Source organism: Monosiga brevicollis, genomic scaffold (genome assembly GCF_000002865.3).
Source record: "Monosiga brevicollis MX1 MONBRscaffold_25 genomic scaffold, whole genome shotgun sequence".
NCBI classification, from domain to species: domain Eukaryota; class Choanoflagellata; order Craspedida; family Salpingoecidae; genus Monosiga; species Monosiga brevicollis.
Window position 1 is genome coordinate 312966 of NW_001865062.1, and position 22806 is coordinate 335771.

The 22806-nt window shown below is 53.2% G+C and overlaps 4 protein-coding genes across 4 annotated transcripts; 2 read left to right on the forward strand and 2 right to left on the reverse strand.

The window, feature by feature from the left end:
• The first annotated feature begins 617 nt into the window (after window positions 1-617).
• On the forward strand, window positions 618-3464 carry MONBRDRAFT_38439 (uncharacterized protein). The gene is made up of 4 exons (XM_001748701.1): window positions 618-710; window positions 880-1305; window positions 1973-2320; window positions 2405-3464. Exons 2-4 carry the CDS (start codon window positions 961-963, stop codon window positions 2762-2764), a joined length of 1053 nt encoding a protein of 350 aa, XP_001748753.1. The 5' UTR covers window positions 618-710; window positions 880-960; the 3' UTR covers window positions 2765-3464.
• Window positions 3465-3482: 18 nt separating this feature from the next.
• On the reverse strand, window positions 3483-6590 carry MONBRDRAFT_33834 (uncharacterized protein; the record flags this gene model as incomplete). The annotated part of the gene is made up of 9 exons (XM_001748774.1): window positions 3483-4173; window positions 4323-4351; window positions 4451-4529; window positions 4644-4697; window positions 4868-4923; window positions 5089-5241; window positions 5379-5618; window positions 5884-6240; window positions 6416-6590. The coding sequence occupies 9 exons, from the start codon at window positions 6588-6590 to the stop codon at window positions 3838-3840; spliced, it is 1479 nt and encodes a 492-aa protein (XP_001748826.1). The 3' UTR covers window positions 3483-3837.
• Window positions 6591-7383: 793 nt separating this feature from the next.
• Window positions 7384-11648, forward strand: MONBRDRAFT_28321 (uncharacterized protein; the record flags this gene model as incomplete). Its single annotated transcript, XM_001748702.1, has 15 exons — window positions 7384-7670; window positions 7790-7868; window positions 7944-7994; window positions 8107-8278; window positions 8397-8561; window positions 8651-8812; window positions 8938-9132; window positions 9270-9373; window positions 9503-9787; window positions 9908-10009; window positions 10135-10221; window positions 10343-10429; window positions 10681-10817; window positions 10944-11188; window positions 11566-11648. 15 exons carry the CDS (start codon window positions 7384-7386, stop codon window positions 11646-11648), a joined length of 2241 nt encoding a protein of 746 aa, XP_001748754.1.
• A 229-nt stretch (window positions 11649-11877) lies between these two features.
• Window positions 11878-21726, reverse strand: MONBRDRAFT_38442 (uncharacterized protein; the record flags this gene model as incomplete). Its single annotated transcript, XM_001748775.1, has 27 exons — window positions 11878-12117; window positions 12251-12547; window positions 12656-12727; window positions 12846-12905; window positions 13052-13149; window positions 13258-13348; window positions 13442-13535; window positions 13964-14223; window positions 14355-14436; window positions 14544-14611; window positions 14694-14750; window positions 14846-14890; window positions 14991-15068; window positions 15220-15282; window positions 15410-15573; window positions 15735-15825; window positions 16000-16095; window positions 16204-16361; window positions 16460-16808; window positions 17840-17904; window positions 18027-18078; window positions 18253-18355; window positions 19525-19792; window positions 19880-20152; window positions 20323-20398; window positions 20652-20745; window positions 21662-21726. The coding sequence occupies 27 exons, from the start codon at window positions 21724-21726 to the stop codon at window positions 11980-11982; spliced, it is 3357 nt and encodes a 1118-aa protein (XP_001748827.1). The 3' UTR covers window positions 11878-11979.
• Between the last annotated feature and the right edge of the window lie 1080 nt (window positions 21727-22806).

Below are 22806 nucleotides of genomic sequence, written 5' to 3' on the forward strand. Positions count from 1 at the left end.
TCTTTCTCTCTCTCTCTCTGTTTCTCTGTCTTTCTCACCAATTCTGTCTTTCCCTCTCTCTCTCTTTCTCTGCTTTTCTCTGTCTTTCTCTGTCCCAAACTCTCTTCTCTATCTCTCTCTCTTCTCTCTCTCTCTCTCTCTCTCTCTCTCTCTCTCTCTCTCTCTCTCTTCTCTCTCTTCTCTCTCTCTCTCTCTCTCTTCTCTCTCTTCTCTCTCTCTCTCTCTCTCTTCTCTCTCTTCTCTCTCTCTCTCTCTCTCTCTTCTCTCTCTTCTCTCTCTTCTCTCTCTTCTCTCTCTCTCTTTCTCTTTCTCATTCTTTCTCTCTCTTCTCTCTCTTCTCTCTCTTCTCTCTCTTCTCTCTCTTCTCTCTCTTCTCTCTCTCTTTTCTGTCCAGCAGCTGCGAGAAACGAGAAAGAAGCACACCCACCGCTCCAAAACAACAAGGCCGTGTGGTATGTGACACACGGGTGTGATCAAGGCTCCCTCCAAGTATAGTGCTTGCCATGTACTAATAAGCTATAATGAAGCAGATATGTATGCTATATGTAACTGACGTGTATAGACGTACAAGGACGTTTTGTTGATGTTGTTGGATCAATGCACATTTCCCTCTCTCTTGCTCTCTCTCGCTCTCTCTCTCTCGCTCGAACGCGCACTTGACCTCGACTCGACCCCGGACGGCTGCTGTTAGTGAGCTAGCTGGCTACACGGTATGTGCCACACACGCTCGCATGTATCTTCAGGTTGCCCTTTTTTTTCTTTTTTGGCTTTGAATCGTGCCCTTTGCTCGAGTTGCATTTGATTTTTTTGGCTCTTCCACCACCTCACCCACAAATTGCTTTTTTTTTTTTTTGCTTGCTTCCCAACCAACTACGACAGGACCTTGACCTTGAAGGCCACAACCCGCGGCTCCTTCCCACTGTGCCCATCTTTTCCTCCATCTCCCCTTTGCCCGCCATCATGGCTGCTTTGATTCTCAGAAGTAGTAGTCGGAGAAGTCGTGCTTTGGTAGCCACCACCCACAAGTGGCTGCTTTCCCACCAGCTCTCGCACTCCACCGGCCCCAACCTTGCCCGGAGCTATGCCACCGCTCCAACGGGCCCCACCTACGCTTCGACTGCTTTTCTCCACCAGCGCCTGCGCCCACAGCGCTCTCAAAATTCCCACGGGGCCAAGCTCAACCCAGACAAGGGCTCCGCCTCTGGCCTCGCTGCGGGTCGCTCTTTCATGCGCACCCAGTCGGGCACTGGTGACTCCCTGCAAGTTTCCCAACAGAAAAATTGGCAATGCATCATCTTTGACAAGGTGGGTGCCTCTACTGCTTCCGCTTCCCCCCTCACTACACGACAAATCAAACACAGTCCCCCCCCCCTTCTTCCCTCTCCTTCTTTTCTTTCCGCCTTGGGGCTGGATTGAATTTGCTCTTCCTGCGGTGTTGAGTGTCTGGCACTTGTTGCGCCTCCATCGACTTGTTGCCCCTCTTGTCCTGCTCGGCAGTCACGTCACCTCTCCTTCGTTATGAAGGGAGTGTGAGCCGATTTAAGATCCTAGCGGTCCATTGCCACATCTGAAACGCTGTACGCCTGTGCGAGTGGCTGTCTGAAGTGATGGGACGCGATGGTGGCAAAGAAAGGAAGAAATGGAACGGCCGTGACAGAAAGAAGAAAAGAGAGGGGGGGAGAGAGAGGAGATAGGTGTTCCAGAAACGCGCTGATTCGTGGTTTCGCCCCCCTTTCTCGCTCTCGCAGTTTTGCTTTCCCGTTCGCTCGCCATGTTGGTCCTCTCCCTATTGGGCGTTGACATTCCCCTGTCGTGTCGCCCGCCCGCTCGCCTTCCCGAGTTGTCTACTCCTCCCGCGCTTCACATCGGCTCAAACCCATCTTTCCTCGTCCCCCTCTTTTATTTTCTGTGAGAGACAGACGACAGACTCATCGCGCCGTTGACCGTTATTCCTTTTTTGGCTGCTTTGCAGGATGGCACCCTCTTTGATACTCGGAAAACTTGGCATGCATGGGCCGAGTGTATGGGCCAACACCTGACCGACGCCTGCTCTCAGGACGCCTGCTCCACGTTTTTCAAACATGTGGGCTACGATCCTGAGACCCGTGCCATTGCCGGCAACGGCCTTTTGGCCATGCGGCCCTGGACTGAGATCTACGATGCCATGGCCATCATCCTCTCCTCCTGCTCTAACCAAGAGCTCGAGGACTGCGTCGCATCCGTGGGCCAGTGGCGCCGTGATTTTGACATGGTTGAGGGCCAGGAACTCCTCTTTGACGTCGCTGACCTTTTTACCCAACTACGTGCCTCTGGTGTTAAGGTACGCTGCCATGCGCATCTACCAATCGTGTGCCTCTCGTCACGTTCATGTTGAACACAATGCTTGCTCGCTTGCTCGCTGTAGGTGGCCATCAATACAGCTGATGATCGCCTCTCTACGGATGGCATCCTGGCCAAATATGGCCTAACCGACCTGGTCGATATTGTGTTGACCAGTTCTGAGATGCCCCATCCCAAGCCCCACCAGGACAGCGCCCTTTTCATCTGCTCATCGCTCTCGGTGGATCCTGAGCTCACCATGGTCGTCGGCGATACTTCGGCCGACCTTCTCCTCGGTCGCAACGCCAATCTGGGCCTGTCTGTTGGTGTCCTCTCCGGTGCTTGCACGAAGGAGGAGCTCTCTCGCAACAGCGACATCATTCTCAAAGATGCGCGCGGTGTTTTGCAACTCATCAATGCCCCCCTTGACGCTCTTGAGGGTTAAGCCATGTCATTGTTTGCCATGCTGACTCTCCTACACATGATCTTTATTTGCTGCCTTGTGTGTTTGAATTCTTGATTTTCTTTCTTTTTCCTCCACTCCGGTTTCGGGTTTCCATTTTCTTTTTTTGTGGTTTGACCTGCCCGTGTTACGTTGATGAGTGAGTACCGAGACTCGATGTGTTTTCTTTCTCAAGGCTGTCTTTTAAACAGCCATGTGAGCTGACCTTGATCTTCTGGTCCTCCCACCCGTTGTGGTCGCATCTTTTCTCTTCTCTCTCCTCAACATCTCGTTGTTGTCATGTTTGATTGACCATCCCCTTCGATGACCATTGTTTTCCGTTTCGAGACTTTTTTGCTTCTTCTTCTTCTTCTTTTTTTGAACTGTAGCTGAGCTTTTGATAGACAATAAAATTTTTTTATCATCAACTTTGTTCCGTGCCCTCTGTTTACATTGGGGTGTGCCGTGCACAATCGCGTGTAGTTGTCTGCTTGTGTTTTTGTTTTTTAATCTTGCCGTATCCCTTTGTAGTTGTTTTCTGCTTTTGCTGTGACGCATCTGGCTCTTTTGCCTGAATGTAATCACACACACACACACACCGCCATGCGGCTGTTCATGTATTTTCCTATCGGGTCTTCGGGTTTGTATGCTCCCAAATTTTGTGTCTTCTGAAGATGACACCTTCAATCGAGCGATATTAAACACTTATCAACGTGTGCTTCAAAAAGGGTTTTGCAATTGAAGGTCACTCGGCCAGGGAAACGGCAGAAGAAGCAGTGGTGGGGTGGGGGTTAAGAAGACAGTGACTGGCAAACACGGCACAAGGATAACGGCACGAAACAGCCTCAACAGAATCAAATGTGCAGACAACTAAAAAAAAGAACCTCCTTGACAGTCAAGTCAGAGCAAGCAGCGTGCAACATGACTTTGCTTTTTATTCCCCACAATCTTGCGAGCAAGAACCAAGGAGGATCAGGTGAAAGGAGGGTCCAAGGGGCCACCGTCAGCACAGCAGGGCATCTGGATGGTCCTGGTCGTCGGACGTATTCGGGGTGGTGAAGGCGCACCTTGAGAGCTTACAAGTACAACTTGCCAAAGGCCACGCCAATCAAAAATGCCACCAGAACGAGCAGCACGTTGAGCGGTGCTGATTTCGTGCCGGCGACATCATCAATGTTTGTGGGGCGCAGCTGTGCGACACTGGGCTTTGAGGTGCTGCTCTCACTCCTGACGGGAGCCGCCGCTGCTTTGGGTGATGCCGGGGTTGTCTCCTTGGATACGGCCTGGTTCTTGTCCTCGACTGGAGTAGCTGCCTTTTCTGCGGGTACGACGGCTGGCGCAGGCTTTGGGGCTGCCGTGTTTTTCAAGGAAGAGCTGGGTTTGGGGGCCTCGGCGACGGCGGCAGACTTGGCCTGCGGTAGAGCGCGCGAGCATATGTGGAGAAGGGGGGGGGGCAAGGGAGGATGAGCCCAGGGAGGAGATGGGAAGCGGGGTGTGGCGACACAGCTGGACACGCAGCAATCGTCCTGATGCCGAGTGAATGCACAGAGCACGCGCGTACCGAATCAACGTTGCCAGCTGAGAAAAGACCTGACAGAGGGCAAGAAGCCAGGGCCAGCAGTCAAGAGCAAGATGAGACGGTAGCGCACGGTGAGTACAATCGCGTGTCTAGCTAGACAAGGCACGAACCGTCCTCGAGGAGAATGTTGTGCCAGGTACAGCGCATGCGAATTTCGTGCGCATGAGACTTGAAGTCGTCTGTCTTCAACTAAGAAAGACACCAACCGCACGATGGCACAATTTGTGAGCAAGGTGAAGGAGAGGAGGGGAGAACAGCTGGATTGATGAGCGGGCAATCAAAGGATGCTGGGGTAACGCAAACCTTGTCGGCCAGTTCGCCTTCTTGCAGCGCCGATGTGAGAGGCAGGGCTTGGATCTGATGGGCCACATATGTTCGAGGGAGTGGCGCACGGGCACCAAAGGTGGCCATGAGTTGGCATGAGTGGAGCAAGTGCCGTAATGGCGAATCGCTGCCGGTCGAATCGCTGCCGGTCGAATTGCTATGTGAATAACCGAAAGAAGAAGCAAGCGAGCCACCAAACCGACCTGAAACTTGTGCTTGCCATGGTCACTACGAAGATTTGTAAACTGCTGCATGATGACTACAGGCAGGGGGTCATGAAGGGTGCGATGAGAACCATGACGTCCTCTCTCCAAGTGCAAGTCAGACAACTGCCATGCTCATGGAAGAAAGCGCAACAGAGACAGACAGACAGGTAGAGAGGGGAGAACAATCTTCATCAAGAAAGGTGAAGCTGGTCACGCACTTTCAATCTCCTTGCTCTCGCGAGGCGGTAAGGAGCCCGAGTTGGGGCGCACACAGTAAGCATTGGGACGGGTGGTTTTGATCTTAAACGCCACGTTGCGATCGGTCTTGTTGGTGAGGGTCAAGGTGGATCGGATGGTCTTTTCACGCGCGCCTGTCAAAGAAACCAGACCAGGTGAACAACCTCACCTGCTTGAGCATGATCATCATGGTACTCATGATGTTGTTTGTCACTGACGATGCAGCTCGACTTGAGCGCGTGCAAAACAAAGCGAGGTAGCAAGGACCTACTGGGGTTGCCCTCAAAGTGCAGCGTTTCGCGAGGCGAGACCTCGATGCAGGGGGGCTCCTGCGTGGCGCTAGTGCGGTTGAGCTCCATGATCAAGGATGAGCCGGCGCTGGAGTTTGTAGTTGTGTGGCGGCTGTTGAAAGATTTGGTGGAACGACCACGCCTCTGGCAATGGCCACGTCCTGCTTCAGTGCACCTCTGTGCTCCTGCGGTACGTTGCTGCCTGCTTTGATCCCAAAAGACTGCAAGCGAGCCAATCACGTCCCCAAGCGAGGTGAGGCAAAGCGCATGCATGCTGCCGAGGTACAACCAACATGCACGCCAAAATTTACCCCCTCAACCCTCAACCCCAGCAAGATGCCCCCACCACCACCACCACCACCACCACCCTGCTAGCTAGCTAGCTACAAGTCACACCACGCGCTCCTCCCAAACTCACCCGCACTGCCCTCTCTACCTCGTATACACCCCCGTCCCAAAAAAAAAAAAAAAAATAACGTGCGCCACCTCCTGCTGCTGCTGCTGGAAAATCGTTTCGCGCTGTAGTGTCGGAAGAGAAAGAGAAGAGAGAGAAGAGGGAGAAAGAGGAGAAAGAGAGAGAAAGAGGAGAAGAGACAGACAAAAGAGAAAAAGAAGAGAGAGAGAGAGACAAAAGAGAGAGAGAGAGTTTGAGAGAGAGAGAGAGAGTTTGAGAGAGAGAGAGTTTGAGAGAGAGAGAATTTAAGAGAGAGAGTTTAAGAGAGAGAGTTTGAGAGAGAGAGAGTTTGAGAGAGAGAGAGTTTAAGAGAGAGAGTTTGAGAGAGAGAGAGTTTGAGAGAGTTTGAGAGAGAGAGGGATGAAAGAAAGCCAGAGTCAGAGAGCTCTCTCTGGCGTGAATTTGCAACACAGCATATGATCGTGAATCACGTTCTCGCTACCATCTGTCTACACCACGTCTGCAGCGCCAAATGGAAATGTCAGATCCATCGGCCGCTGGTTTTATCTGACATTACATTTGGTCACCGGGTCGGTCTCCTGCTTCCAGCTGTCCTCGTCGCACCGGGCGCTCCCTCCGCTCCCTCCCGCCGCCGCTGCTCCCTCCGCCGCCGCCGTCTCTTTCCGCCTCTCTCCTCCTTGTGCTGGGGCTGGGCAGGTGCTTTGGGTGGTGTGGCCTTCGTTGCTGGCGGTCTCGTATTGATGGCCTCTTGTTTTAATCTGCTTGGTTCCACAGTCATACGAGGATCAACGCGCAAGCTTCCTCGGAGAGGTCTCACTTCGTCCTTGAACCCCGTGTGGAAGGCAACGGCGAATGTGCCTACTGGAACCACCTAGTGCGCACTTGCAGTGCGCCATTCTTACTGTAAGCGGGTATGGGTCAATCCAGCTCCACGCCCTATGCGGCAGCCGGCCACGACCTTGATGATCTAGACGTAAGCTCGCTGCCCTTGAGCACACCACCCCGCCCACGCCGCCCGCTCCACCCGAGCACACCATCGACACCACCTCTCCTTCAGGAGTTGACTCATACCTTGCCGTCACATGTTCAAACAACATTCTTTTCTGCACGCACAAAACGCAGACGGCCCTTCTATCCGATGAAGCGCCGGAAGAAGTTCGGTGAGGCCAGCGACCCCGCCCTGCCTTTTGTGTGCCCAACTTGGCGCTCGTCATTGGCGCTCGTCATCTTGCCCTTCCCGCCTCCCAACCTTTTCCTCTCACCCTCACTTCTCTCATCCTGTGCTCCAAACCTTCAATCCCCAACCTCTTAACCAGCCGCAACTATGCTCGACAGCGCCGAGACAATAAAGAGGTTTGTCCAAACCGCAATCCCCTCCCCTCCCCCCAGCTTTCCCCGCGTTGACATGGAACATGTAAAAAATATTTGCCACCCAATTTTACCCCCTGACTTGGCACAGATCTACGAGAGCATTGATTATGAGCCCCCGCTGCTTGCTTCAACCATGTGCAATGTCATGCCCACTACGCCCCGCTTTTTCTTTTGCCCGATCATAACCCACAGCCCTGGACATGGTCAATGCCGATACCCAACGTGGCAATATCCTGCGCTGGATCCTCTGCGGCGTCATCGGAGCTCTCACCGCGGCTACCGCATTCTTTATCGACTACTGCGTCAAGCTCATCAGTGCCGCCAAGTTCAAGCACATTGACTCCTACATGGAAGTCTGCAATGATGAAGGCAACAAGTCGTCGGCCTGCATCTGGCGACCCTGGCTGGTGCTTGCATCAATCAACATGTGCTTCGTGGCCATCGCCGTCGTCATGACCGCCTGGCTCTCGCCCTCTGCTGCTGGCAGGTCTGTCACACAAGCCATCAACCCCTATGCGCCCACGAAACGGCACCGCTGCTATCAGCGCAAACATCATTTTGCGTCGGCTGCCTTGCTCTCACTCACCCGTCCTGACGCCACATTAGTGGCATTCCCGAAATCAAGTGCACGCTCAATGGCATTAAAAAGGCCGATTGGCTCACCTTTAAGACACTTGCCGTCAAGGTATGGTTATTCCCGACAACACGCGCGCATGTTGACCCGTCCCCACGCTCACAAGTTACCGATACCCCTGCTCAGGTGTTGGGCGTCATTTGTGGCGTAAGCGCCACCATGCCCATTGGCAAAGAGGTTCGTCACCTCCCCTGCCCTCGCTCGCTGGCTGCCCTGTACCTCCCATGCTGCATGTACAATTGCCATCCCTTGGCCCGACCTGACGACTTTGATCATCACCACTGCGCAGGGCCCCATGATTCACTCCGGGGCTGCCATTGGTGCCGGCCTGCCCACGGGCCGCAGCACGCGCATGCCCATTGACCTCGAGACGCTTCGCTTCCGCAATGATCGTGACAAGCGTGATTTCATCTCCGCTGGCGCCGCTGCCGGTGTTTCCGCCGCCTTTGGAGCACAAATTGGTTTGTCCCTCCACCCCCGCATCCTCTGTCCCACTGCGTCTGCCAGTAGCAGACGCACGAGCCTCAACAGCCCGTGTCTCTGTCCCCCCAAGCTCATGCGTGTCACCTTGCTCGACAGGTGGTGTGCTCTTTAGCTTGGAAGAGGGCGCTTCCTTCTGGAATCAAAGTCTCACCTGGCGCTCCCTGTTCTGCTCCATGATGGCCCTCTTTGTGCTGCGCTTCTTCGTGGCTGGCATCATCTCCGACGATCACGATTGGGGCCACTTGGCCTCCGGTGGCCTGTGTGAGTCTTGCTCTTGAGGCCGGGGGTTGGGGATCTTGCCATGGATCAGGTGCTCACCAAACATTCCCCTTGTTCTGACTGGCGTGTAGTATCATTTGGTGAATTTGAGTACCAATCCAAGGAGCAGCAAGGTGAATGCAGTAGCAGCAATTACGGGTCCTTTGACCAGTGCCAGGCGTGCTGCACAGACCCCTCCAACCTCTGGTTCATCGTGGATCTCTTCATGTTCCTCCTCATGGGCATTGGTGGCGGTGCGTGCTGCATGACATGTTTTCCGTTCTCCCCCACGCGCACGTGTCGAGCTCAAGTTTAGCACTGCTCTCACTGGAGTCCCGGGAACCCATACTTGTCCTGCCCCTGATGGCCGGGTGTTTAGGCCTGGCTGGCGTGGTCTGGGTGCATTGCCAAGTCTTCATCACAAAGCTGCGCATGAAGTACATCACTCAAAAGTGGATGAAGGTGGCCGAGGCCCTCACCATTTGCTTCCTCAACACCACCATCTTGTATTGGGCTGCTTTGAGCATTGGTCGCTGCCACCCCCGCAATGAAGGCCGAGCCATTTCAGCAGAAGGTGCGATATCTTGCGTTGGTTTGGTGACATGGACCTGCTCCGCGCTATCATCTGAGCATTGTATTTGAAGTAACGCGAATTCCCTCTTCGTCTGGATGCTTTGTCGTTTTGTTTTCCTTGGTGCTTTGCTTCAACAGAGAACTGGCGCGGCTACTTTTGCGACGACGGTGAATACAATGACTTTGCCACCCTTGTGCTCAACCCTTTTGAGACGTCAATCAAGCATCTGCTTCACCAAAGCGTACGTTTGACAGCCCAGCGCGCGAGTGCACACATTCTCCACCTCTGCTATAAGTAATCTCGGTCTCAGGCCTCGGCTCACACTCGGGCCCCGATGTGGGCTTCTGAAACCTCGTGCCCCTGTATGCAGCAAAATATCCAGCCCATCAGCTTGGGAACAAGCGCAGCCTATTTCATCATCATGGCCATCATCTCGTGTTGGACCTATGGCCTCGCCATCCCCTCTGGCCTATTTGTACCCGCGCTCGTCACGGGAGCCGCCTATGGCCGTTTCGTGGGCAGCATTGTTGCCATGTCCCCCACGTATAGCGTCTACGTCGGTACCTATTCTCTCATTGGAGCAGCAGCCTTCCTCGGTGGTGTCGTGCGCATGACCATCTCTCTCACCGTCATTCTCGTCGAAGCCACCAATGAGGTCTGGCCCCCAGATGCTTTCGATTATGTTCTGATTGTTGATGTTCCGGTAATTCGCTCCCGAATTTCCAGCCGGCCAGGTTGAGACTCAATTACTGTGTGCTCATCGCAATCTTTTCAGGTAACATATGGCCTCCCCGTCCTCATTACACTCGTGACCGCCAAACTTGTCGGTGATTATTTTAACAAGGGCATCTATGACGCCCACATTGACCTCAAGGAGGTATGACGACTTGTGATTGCTGGCGTTATTTCTGCCGGTCGGGCATGTGTCTCTGTGTGGGATTGAGGCCTTGTGACGTGTGCCGTGCGTGTTTGCACATCACCAACTCCCCTGACCTGCCGCAGATTCCGCTGCTCGAATGGCACGCCGAAGAAGAAATGAAACGCTATCGGTGCCAAGATGCCATGGCCAAGCCGGTCGTCTGCGTCCCGGTCCGTGGCATAACTACTGCTCAGTACATTCAATTACCCTTACAATGACCACTCGACGCTCACGTTACCACGTCTCACTGACTTTTAAATATTATTCTTGCTGGCGCCCGGACGCTAATAGCCCATCTGCCAAGTTGGCCAGCTGGTCTCCGTGCTTGAGCAAACCACCCACAACGGCTTTCCCGTTGTTTACTCCGGCGCGGAAGACGTGCGTTTTTTTTTTTTTTTTTTTTTTGGTTTGGTTTGTTTTTTTTGTTTGTTTTTTTTGTTTGTTTTTTTTGTTTGTTTTTTGTTTTGTTTTGTTTTGTTTTTTGGTTTTTGTTTTTCTGGCGAGACATTTTGTTCCGTTTTTGTTTAGATTTCATCAGCACCGCTTAAGCTCTAGCCCTCGAACACAGTAACTTGTGTCCTTCTTTTGACCCGTGCTGCCCGTGTCCCCACCTGCGTCTGTGCGTGTAGACCATTGGCACCGTGCCAGCAGCCATGAACCACTTTCAAGGCATGATCCTGCGTTCACAAATTATTACCATCTTGCAATGCCATGGCTATGGCCCCTATAACGCGTCGACGGGCGCCGTGGACGGCCCACTTCTTGCGTACGTCGTGGAAAAGCTCTGCTGCCCCCATCCCTGAGCCCGAGACCTCGCGACTGTTGCGCATCCCAGCCCTGTTGGTCAATGAGCGACTCATCCGGCTTTTCTGCTTTTTTTTTTTTTTTCCAGAGCCGATGTATTCCAAATGAAGTATCCTCAACGAACGCCTATCGAAGCCGTCACCTTGCCGCCGGCTGCTCTCGAGGACTATATCGACTTGCGACCCTACATGAATGCCTCACCCTACACGGTGGATCCGAACACGCCCCTGCCGCGTGTGTTTGAAATCTTTCGCAATTTGGGTTTGCGCCATTTGCCGGTTTTAGATCACGCCCACAATGTAGTCGGCATCATCACCCGCAAGGAACTCACGGGTACGAATGCGCTTGTTCTTCATAAACCGGAATCGATCCGATTGGCCTCATTCTTGACCCCAACCCTTTTCTGTTCCTGACCCGCGCTTTTTTCTTAGGATATAAAATTCATGAGCTGGATCATCATTTTAATGCCCACGGCCACCCTGCTGCCCATAGTTCATGAGCACTTTGCCCAGGCGTCAACCTGCTATGAGGGCTCTTTTTCGTTTTTCCTTTTTCTTTTTCTTTTTTTTTTGCACCTTGCCTTCAGTGTTTGTCTTGGATCATGTGAATTCTTTTTGTTTTCATCGTTTCCATCACCTTGCTCGCGCCTTTTCCTCCACTTCAAGAATGTACTCGGACTTTTCCATAATCCTTTCAATGCCCGTGCCTAGCGCGTATACTGGAGCGCAACCTGACCATGTCCATGCCTGATCGTGTGTATTCTTCAGGATTCAAAGTGTATCAAGCATGTTAGCCTTACCCAGACCCGCAACGCAACCGCGTTTGGTCTGATTGTTTGTGTATCTGTTTGTTTTGTTGCGGATGAGAAGAGTTTGTCAACATCCCTTCCTCCAAGCTTTGCAATCGACATTGTCCCTTCTCGGCTTTGACCGTGAAGCTTTTTCGGGATGAACTGGAAGAAAAATGGGATTCAATTAAAAAGGCAAAAGGAGGGTGGGGGGGGTTTTGTTTATAACTCATTCGTTTTAGTCGGAAACTGCGACAGACAACCAATTCTAGTTTGTCTCGCGTTGGAAAATGCAAAAAAAGAAAGCACCTTCGAAAGAAATAAAAGTGACCTAGTGTTACTGGAGGTACAATCGCCGATGATCCCCAGCACCAAACTTTTCACCACACTGGGGGCACTTGCGTTGCCGAGTCTGGATGCGCTGCTCCACGCAAGCTTGACAAAAAACGTGAAAGCACTTGGTCAAGACCGTATCCTGAAAATGGCGAACAAGCACGAATCAGCATCCAGCACGAAGCCGAGTAGGAAAGTACACGAAAAGGAAAAAAAGGAGAGGGGGGTGCCTGGCCTGGACCGCGGAGTGAGGCGCGTTGGGCGTGGAAACACACTTTCTCATTGTTGTTGCAAGCCGTGCATTTGAGCTTGGCCTGCAGATCCCGAATTTCGTCCTCCAAGACTGCATCAGCACCACCTCCGGCCGACATGGACCGCTCATAACGCCGTTTGTAAGAACCCAATTCTTCTTTAAGTCGCGTGCATTGGTGTTCTGCCTCCTGTGCCTGTTGGACAGAGTCCTTGAGGTTTTGCTGGAGTTGACTTTGCGCCTTGCGCACACTCTCAAGCTCATCCTGACTCATTTTCAAGTCTGCCGAGACCCGATCAACCTGTTGTTGCAGTTGACGCTCCTGCAGATCATGCATGCACAAGAGCACACGTCAAACCCAGGCCGAATAGGACAGCAAAAATGATTCCCAAGATCAAATTTTCTGACGAAGCGCAGCGGGGCAACGGACCGATGCAGACGATGTATGCCAGAGATGTCGTGCTTGCCGCTCCGCCTCAGATACGCGGGTGAGCTCCACTTCCTACACCAAAATGAATGGTGTGTTGAAACCACAGCGCCGTTCAAGTGAACACATAGTGAGGTTGGATCCAAACCATGATTGAGCTAAACCTTGTGCAAACCGTTGGCAAAAAGCGTACCAGCTTGGAAAGGCGTTCATTGGACGCCTCGATAAGCTTCTGTTTGGGCTCTAGTTGTTCCTGGAACGCGTAAAAGAAACAGTTGCACATCAGGTAAAAAGAAGGCAAGAAAAGATGTGAAAACAGGGAACAGCGACGGGCCGAGTGTTGTGGGGCAGCAACCCTCGCTGTCTTTTTTTGAAAAGAATTGCGGCAATCAACCTGACCTTGAGCGTTTTGTTGCGTTGCGATGCCTGCAAGACCTCTTGCATGCGTTGTCGCTCACTGTCCTCCTTCTCCTTGAGCTGTTGTAGTGCGCGTTCTACTCAAAGCGGCATGAGATTGCGTGAGAAGCCGGCAAACCATAATATTCGACTTGACGTCTGCTCAAGGCTGAGACGGCAGGGAAGGCAGCAGGGAAGGCAGCACGTACGATACTTGGCCTGCACAGCGTCAAAGGCTTCCCCCGTGCTCTCGACTTCCTCGAGCAGGGTTGTGAGTGCGGTTTCCTTCTCGCGCAGTGTCTAGTCGAGTGACCAAGCAGGTGAGGCGCAGTGTCTAACAGATACAACGCCAGCCGGCCATGTAAGAAGCCAAAGGTCGGTGCGTGGACGAACCTGGACTACACCATCGCTCGACGCGCTAGACGCAACTTGCGCTCGAGCAGAGCGAAGTTCCGTGTGTAGCTGCCGCGCAAGGTCGCGCAGGCCTCTGCGAAAACATAATTTTGCCGTGCGAGATACCAGTGAATGAGACGGTTATGAGCTGCCACATCGAATCGAGAGGCCTAGTGGGCATCTACAAAGCACCAGGAACAAGTGGTCATGGCAAAAACCTACGCTTCATCGAGTTTGGCGAGTTGGTCCTCCTCTGCAAATGGAAAGACCAAACACGGAACAGCGTGAGAATTTCATGCTGGCCAAGCAGAGACACGCTGGTCGGTAGCGCTACACGGCCTTAATGACATTCATCTGTCTCGGCGACAGGTGACGAACCAAAAGCGCCGCCTGTCCCCCGCAACACTTGCACGATGGCCGAGAGCGATCTGCAGGCAAGAATTGGCGTAGCCACAAAGTGAGCAGCCAGCGCTGGACTCGGGAGGAGGCTGGATCTGAAGCGACATAAAGTCAAAGACTGACTTGTGACGAGACTCTAAAGCTGTCGACAAACTCTTGAGCTGAGTCCACGCCGTATCCTCATCCAATTTTTTCAACTCAATATGCAGCTTGTTGCGCTCGGAGCGCAAACGGTCTGCTTCGTGCTTGGCCTGCTTGAGTTCCTCCTCAAGTGGCTTAACCAGTTCTGAAACTTCAGTGCGAAGCTGCGCGATCATGTTGTCCAGCTCCTCCGCCTGACTGACAGATCGACTGCGCGCGGCCTCAAATTGGCGGGTCATTTCCTGTACCACGACAGTGAAAGAAACCTGATTAGGCACGGCGCCGGATGCGTAGCCACTGCAACGCCGGTGCGTCCCATAATTGACACAATGAAGAAACCAAGCACAAGGCATTTGGTTCAAAGATAGCCTACATCCAGATTGGTACGAAGTTGATCGCGCTCCTGCCGCAGGAGTGTGATGGCGCCACTGTCTGCAACGGTGCTTGCGGAACCACTGTAGAACAAACGGCAGACGACAGAATCCACAGCAGCCGGTCAAATCAAGAAAGCGGGCAGCGCCATGAACCGCCTTTGGCAACAACGACAACCAATGGTGCGCACCTGGATGTTCGAAGCTCCATTTGAGCCTTTTGCAGCTCGTTGCGCAGATGTTCGGCCTCTTTAAGACGCTGTGGGCAAAAACATTCAACACAGTGAAGGGCCATGCCTGTCCCATACAGCACTGGGAAAGCTCATATGATGGTTGCTTACGGATGCTGCCAGTGCTTCTGCCTCCTGTAATCGCTCCGTCAACTCGCCCACCTCGCCCTGAACAGCAAATGTGAGAGGGGTGAGTGAGCAGGATTCAAAGTAAGTGAACAGGGACCGACTGACGCCAGACCGGCATGCGACAGGAATCTTACGTTCGCGGCTTGTTGACCGGATGCGGAGTGGGCATCTTTGGCGGCCTGAAACAGCAGTGAGCGATGAGGGGCAGGTAGAACAAAATGGTTGTGCTCTGCTCTGCGTGACGCAGATCTGGCAGCGCGCACCAAGGGTGTGCGGTACCTGGGCTGCCTTGATTTGGCCGTTAAGCTGGGTAATTTGTTGCTGAAGCGCTGCCATCTGATCTTTGAGTCTCAGATTCTGAGCAGCACAAAGAGGTGGGGCGCAGTTGCAATGCACGCAAGTGAGACGACCAGAGCTGTCAAGCACATGCTGATAGCGGTGGCTGACTGCTCGATGGGAAGGAAGAGGAGGAGGAGGAGGAGAAGGAGGAGGAGTAAGCAAATGGCACCTTGTTGACGTGTTTTTCGGCGAGGAACGATTGGGCAGCCAAATCCTGATTCAATTGCAAAACCTGGTAAAAACAATCAACTTGTGAGCTGTCTGTCACTGAGAGACAACGCCGTTTGACCCAAAAGAAACAGGTGCTGCCTGAAGATGGGAAAGGCTCTCAAAGACACCGCGACATGAGCGGCACTGACCTGTCTTTGCAGAACGTCAACCTGTTCGTTGTGACGGGCCGCCTCAAGGGCTTTTTGAAAGCTATCGGTAAAGGCCTCCGGTGTGTAAGAGCGGCCCCCCCCAGCCAGTGACTCGACCAAAGCTGTGGCTTCGGAAACGCGTGTCTTGAACGCGGACTCAAGGCCTGTATGACGAAGCGTGGGCGAATCGCGAGTGGATCATGGCCAGCAGGTGAGGCGGCACATGGGCAGGTTGATGCTTGGACGCCTTTGGCCCACACGTAAAGACCAGCCCTGTCCGCAACGATCTACAAAGGGCCTGTCTACCCCCAGGCTTTGTCCATACCTTGCAGATCATCGTTAAGGAGGGTTTGTAGGCCTGCAGAGGGAAGTTGGCCTGCAGCCTGGCCCAGCGCAGCCTGGCAGCCCAAGGTCAACTAGGAGCACGTCAGCACGACCATCATCATCATCATGAGCATCATCAGTGTTACCAGTGAAAACCAGGTCCAGCCCGATGAGGATGGACGAAAAAGAACCAGCAAATCAACGTCTGAACAAAGAAAAGTGAAGAATGACTCAGCGCACAAGCTACAGCACAGTGTTGAACGCACTTGATCGAGGCAGCGCAAGGCGATGTTGACGGCGTGCCGAGCGTCCTCTTGCTGCTTCTGACCAGTTCGCAGCTTGGAGGCTAGCTCATCTTGTGCCTGATGCAATGGACAAGCACGATGAGGCACATAGCACCTGCCTTTTTTTCAGAACGAGGTGCTCTCGAACCGAAGTGGCTGACATTCGAGGGGTCAAAAGCAGCTGACCTGTTTGGCCTGAAGAAGCGAGAGGCCGAGTTGATGGTTTTGGACACGCAAGGAGGCCACGTCCACATCAATTTCGCTGCCAATGTCATCCACGGTGAGCACGTAGGCAGAGAGGCCGCCACCCTGGCCCACGGCAGCGGGGGAATTGCCGGCTGATTCTGCGCGCATGCAAGTGAGCAGATGAGAGTTGAGCTGAGCACCGAGCCCGGCCTCTGCAGCAGATGAGAGCAAGGCGAGACAGACCAGTAAAGCTTACCGCGCGATCCCGATCCCCGTCGTTGAGGCGTGCCAACGGGACTAGTCCCAAGCAAGGCACCAGTGCCGGCCGCAGCATTGGCCGTACCCGCTACCGCAGCAGCACTGCGCATCAGCGCGCGCTTCGGGTCTGGAAAGGCCGCATAATCGTGCTGCAGCCGTTTGTGCGCCATCATGCGTCTGACACTTGGTAAATGCCCGGCAACAGTTGGTAATGGTCTTTGCCATGCGAACGCAGTGATGATGCTCGAATTCTTTGCAAGTCTTTTTGCTTTTTCCGTGTGGAAAGTGTGTTGGAGTATGACTGTGGGTGTTACGGATTGCATGGTGGACATGGTGGCTGCTTGAGGCTGAGGGCAAGTCGATGATCGACGAGTGAGACACAGGCAGGAGCAGTACAGAAGAATGGATTCTGATTCAAGGCAGGAAGGGACGAGCAGCAACAACGGGCCCACTAGACAAATAAAAGAGCGCAGTTGCTCGTGCCGTCCACTGTTGGTTAAAAAAAAGGACGATACAACAAACACCAACATACCAAGCCAATGAGAGAAAAGAAAAGCACGAATTGGGATGCAAAAGGATTAAGGGGACTGCAAATCAAGCCATCCACTGTCATTGACAGTGGACGCTCGCATACCCGCGAGCCCAGCCAAACGCAAATGCGCCGACGAGGACTGAGGATACGGACATGGCTTGACACCAGCACGGTATCCAGCCCTCAAGCCGTCAGCTCGAGGACCAGAAAAAGACACCAAACCCAAAGGTATAAAAAGAGAGTCGCGAGTGGAAAATCGGGTTGACAACGTGTGGCATAGCATGTTGATCGCGGACAATGGAAGGCAAAAGATGGAGGGGGGAAGAGAGATATGGAAAAGTCCACCGTGCTCCAACCAAAGGGGCTGGTGCATGGGTGCCACCACGATTAGCTTCGTACGCGGGGGCATTCGAGTCTGTTCCTCAACTTAGATGAGCTTGTTGGCAATGGGGTTGGCCTTGGCCTCGATTTCGCGGGCCTTGGTGGCATCTGCCCACTCCTTGTTAACGGTGCGTGGCGAGGGCTCAGCTACGAAGGAAAGTCAAACTCATGAGATGGCACATGGAGAAAGAGGCAGAGCAAAGAGAAAGGGCAAGGATCCTTGCACCCTTCCCCAAGAAACTGAACAGCTGAATGGAAGCTGAGTGACGTACAGGTGACCTGCAGACCCTTGAACATCAGGTAGGAGACGGCAAGACCACCGACAACACCCATCAGAACCTAGAGAGTCAAACGCCAAAGGAAACAAATGAGGCCGACGGTGTGACGAAAACCTTTTTTTTTTTTTTTCAAGTCAAAGATTACTTGATAAAAGCGCCAAAAAAAAGAGGTGACGACCATTCTCACCTTGGGCAGATCAGACTGGCCAACCTGCATCTCCTTGCGAGTCTGGCCGTAGGCAGCACGGTACACTGTCATCGTCCAAAGAAGTTAAGACGGAGTGCAGGCCAGCGCATGAGTGGGTTGCAGCAGCCCGACGAGTCAACACATTCTGTACCACAAACCATCACCGTGAAAACGAGGAAGAACTTACAAGCAACCTTCTCCTCCTTGGAGAGCTGACCCCAAGGAAGCTTTTCCTTCTCCTGATGACGACGACAAGAATCCAGAGAACACGAGACAGCGGAAAACAGTGAAGAGTGGTGAGAATCCACGACAAGGATGTACAACAAGGCTGACTATTCTAGAGATATGGAAGGAGCAGGGAACGAAGAATGGCAGTCGAAAGACAGAACAAGCTCTTGAGAATTGAGATGTACCTTGAGGACCTGGAGCTCCTCGTTGGAGACCTGGCGGATGACGGCGTCCGCACGGGTGCGCATGGAGCGCAGGGAGGTCATAACGCGACGGGCAGCCATTGTGCTAAAAACGAAAAGACAAGGGCCAACGAAAGGGGGGAAAAAAGGCACGAGGCACAAGAAAAGGACATGCACCAAGAACACGAAAAAAAAAATAAGGCAGCGGGGATGAGCGGTCGCTGCAACGAGATGCTAAGGTGCAAAGCAGATGAAGAAAAAGGCTCCCGTTACAGCCACCAGACGTTGAAACACAAAGAGCCGGCATCACACCGACTTGACGTGCGAGACAGAGGAAGAGAAGATCAATGACTCGATGGCAGCTCAAGACCCCAATCCACACCAGCACCGGTGCTGGCCAGTCGAGCGCGGGCCCAACACTTCAAACGACACTCTCGCCTCGACTATTACACGACTTCAGGCAGAGCTGAACGACCAACACTCGACCAGCGCAGTGCCTTGGCCAGTAGCACACGAGACCAGCGCCGACGGCTGATGGCAGCCAAGGGCCAAGGCCAAGGCAGAGGCAGAGAGAGATCGAGGTCGAGAGCCAGCGCCAGAGAAGAAGAGCAAGAACCACAGAGTACCAGAGATGGAGAGAGAGACAGAGGCAGAAAGACGAGCAAACCATGGACGAACAAAGCCACCCAGAGACAAAGCCAGCACGAAACAAAACCATAGAGATAAGAGTCAAAAGACAGAGCAGGCAAGAGAGGCAATGCTCCCAGGCACGCCTTTTGTTTGCCATGTCTTTTTACCTTTTGTTCAGGGAGAATAGCCAAAGAGCAAGGAAAATGCTCGGGGGGTTCGGGGTGGGTGGTGGTGATGGTGGTGGACCTTGCGTCCGAGCCATCCAGTGAATTTGTATTGTTTTGGCAAATAAAATTGGGTGGGAAGGTATTTGTAAATGTAAAGTGTGTCAAATTGACACGTGTGCCGAAAGCCAGCCGTCACACAACATGGAACGGCTGTGAGATGAGCATGCGAAAGCAGTGAGAAATATGCTAAATTCACGTTCTATTTGGCAGAGGGCTGTAGGTCTAAAAGGTTTGCTCGTTGGCATTAGAGATTAAGGTCGTCATCGTCCGAGGCAAACAGCTCAGCTTCGGCCCGCGCATCCTATGGCCATCATGCGCACCAGGATGGATCAAGAGTCAGAAATGCAGCAACACGAGCTGATAAACACACACGCACACACGAACACATCGGCACGAACACATCGACACAAATACACACACCTCGTCCTCTGTGTTGGTGGTCGGCTTCTGGGTAGCTGGTGGTGGCACCGTAGAGGCTGACTGTGACGCCGTGACCTCCGATGCCGGCTCTTGAACTCGGGATTTTTGGGCCTCTGGAACCTCAGGCTGCGTCACAACCGCAGCTGCAGAGGACTCTGCTGCCTGAGGCGTGGGCTTGGCAGCTTGAGCATCAGACACTGGAGCAGACGAGTTCCCTGCTGATTCAGGTGTCACCTTGGCCGTTTTGGCTGGAGGTGCTGCTGTGTCTGCGTCAGGATGCCAAAGCCAGCGGGTCGATCAGCGACACTGATGCTTTTCCTTTTGAATCGGTCTGAAGCGCACCTGCCACGTACCAGCTTTGGCAGAATGGGCGGTGGGGGCCACTGTGGTGTTGGCCATGGCCTTTTTATCCAGAGCTGACTGGAGGATGAACGAGATGGCGGGACTGGTGGTCAGCTCCAGAGGCGAAGTGCCACGCCACTGCAGGGTCGGGTCGGCTCCATGCTTCAAAAGGAGGGCGGCCAGGTCTGGTTTATTGTGTTTGCATGCATAGTGCAGGGCTGGTGTGCATTTATTCGTCCACACAACAAGTCCAAGGTCCGACTGAAGTGAGCGAGGGCGAGAAACTGGATGCCGAGGACAGGGGTGCATGTCAAAGCAGACCTGTCCAATGTGTATCGGCCGTGTGTGCGCGGGTGTCTATATTCCATGGGAATCGGGCATCACAAGGCGTCCAGCTGATGAGCAAGAATGTGAGGGCGTGACAAGGTTAGGGCCAACTTGCGAAACAAGGTACCTGGATGAACGCCGGCATCCAGCAAATAGGAGACGGTGTCCAGGTTGCTGAGATAGGCAGCAGCCTTGATGGCAGTCTAATCACACACACCCAAGATATACGCACGCGCGCACGCACGGATGAGCAGGCCACCACTGGCCCGACATGTAGCAGAGGCAGGTCCTGTTGCTGGCAAGCACTGAGCTGCATGGTGCGCTTCAAACTGAGCGCGAGCGGGGTGTGGGGCAGCTTACATTCTACCAGGAGACATGGGACACGTTGTGAGACAAATTCGTATGCGTGCGCCCATGAGGGTAGCAGCGCGCGTACGGGACATCGGTGGGACATACATAGTGACCCAGTTCGAGCTGGAAGACGCTGGGGTTGGCGTCGTGCAGCTCCTTCAGGCGTCCAATGTCGGATTGCTCGAGTGCGCTCCACAACCTGGATTCACAACACCGTGCACCGACTTGAGCCAGAGGGCGTCGTGTGGAGGAAACACCCCACCCTTGAAAAAAAAAAAACAGCAACTTCTCCCACAATTCTGCAGTAACCTACGTGCGAGCCTGGTCCCTGAGTTGATCGTCGTTTGCCAGCATGGCGATGGTGCCAGCGTATCATGTGAAAAAAACTCTTCGTGTGTGTGTGTGTGTGTGTGTGTGTGTGTGTGTGTGTGTGTGTGTGTGTGTGTGTGTGTGTGTGTGTGTGTGTGTGTGTGTGTGTGTGTGTGTGTGTGTGTGTGTGTGTGTGTGTGTGTGTGTGTGTGTGTGTGTGTGAAGAAAGCACGCAGGTGAGAAAAAAAAAGATGATATGCCGGGCGAGAATCGAATTCGCTAATGGAGGACGTTCAAGTGAACGTTTCCAGTCCTCGCGCCTCAACTTTGGAAGAGTTACATGCTACCATTACACCACCGGCACTGAGACGAGCTGTTTCTAGCTGACAGTATTCGGAAGTAATTTTGTATATAAAACATTAAAAAAGCAGACATTTTCGGTGTGTTGTTGTCATCATTATTCTCTCTGACAATTCGTCTCTCTCTCCCTCTCACTCCTCTCTCTCTTTTCCCTCATTCTCGCCTCTCTTCTCCCTCTGCTCTACCTTCTCTCTCTTTGTTGTGGGTCTCTGACTCAACTGTCCGTCGTGTCGCGGGCTGCAAGAATGGAATCTTGGTGATGGCGCCAGAGTGTAAACCCACAACAACTGACCAAATGATTCTGGTAGTGATCTGGACAATGCATCGGTGCCAAAACCCAACACTCGAGTATGAGCCGTTTTTCCGGTCTGAGGGGTGACCTCTTTTCACTCATTCGTTCACGTCAGCGCTGTCGTCAAACACTGCGCTCCTCCCCTCACCTTTACCTTCCTTGCACATATTTGAGCTTCATCCCAACCTCGATCTTCCCCGGAGGCCCAACGCACGCCATGCCAGACGCCCCCACACCCGAATCATCAAAGGCGATCTTGTCCCGCGCCCATGAACCTTGCTCTAACTTTATCTCTGCGTTGTTACTTCATCCCAACCTCAATCCTTCCCCCGGACGCCCGACGCACGCCATGCCAAGGTGATCGCTCTACCCAACCCCGAACATCTGGCGCACATTGGTATCACGTGCGCTGGGCCATCAAAACTCCCTTTTGTACTTTCTTGTTTTGTGTGTGTGTGTTACACAAATGCGGCGCACCCAACCATTGATCAACGAAACCAAACCAATAAGGCACATTCGCGACCAAGTTCAATCTAATCCAAACCGTGACACATTCATCAGGCCAGACACAGTCGTGTCATAAGTGCTCCTCCTCAGTGGGCAAGGCACAACAAATCCAAAGAATAGAAAAAAAAATTACTGATGTTCTGCCTCATTGCTCCTTCTTTGACGACAGCAAAGACGACTTGATCTCAGTGCCACGTGAGTCATTTCATCAACCGCCAACTTCGCGACTTCGCTACCACCTACAATCGTTGCGAAAATGCAGCATATGCCCAACCGCACCCATACACTACACAGGCCAGCCCACACGTGCCATCTCAAATCCCATCCAACCAAACCTTCAGCCACAACATCCGTCCGCCCCAATGTCCCCGTCCACCACGGCAAAAGGGACTCCAGGCCCAGCCATCGCCCGAATCGTCCGGCGGTGCGCGCACTGACACCCTGCCCCTGCCGACCTGACGGGCGGGTGAGTGACGTCCTACATGAGTGAGCCACGGAGGTTTGGCTGTATCGGTAGCGCGGCGAGAGGAGCTCCCCTCTCTCTGATCACCACCATCAGAAAAAAAATAGATTGTACCACAGGTTCTCTCCTCTCTCTCTCTCTCTCTCTCTCTCTCTCTCTCTCTCTCTCTCTCTCTCTCTCTCTCTCTCTCTCTCTCTCTCTCTCTCTGTGTGCCGGACCAGACCCGCCAACACGCCACACCACACCTGACGTTTTCGCGACCCCCGTGGTAACAACACACCAGAGCACAACCCTCCAACAATCATCACACATGCACCCGAGCCGAGCTC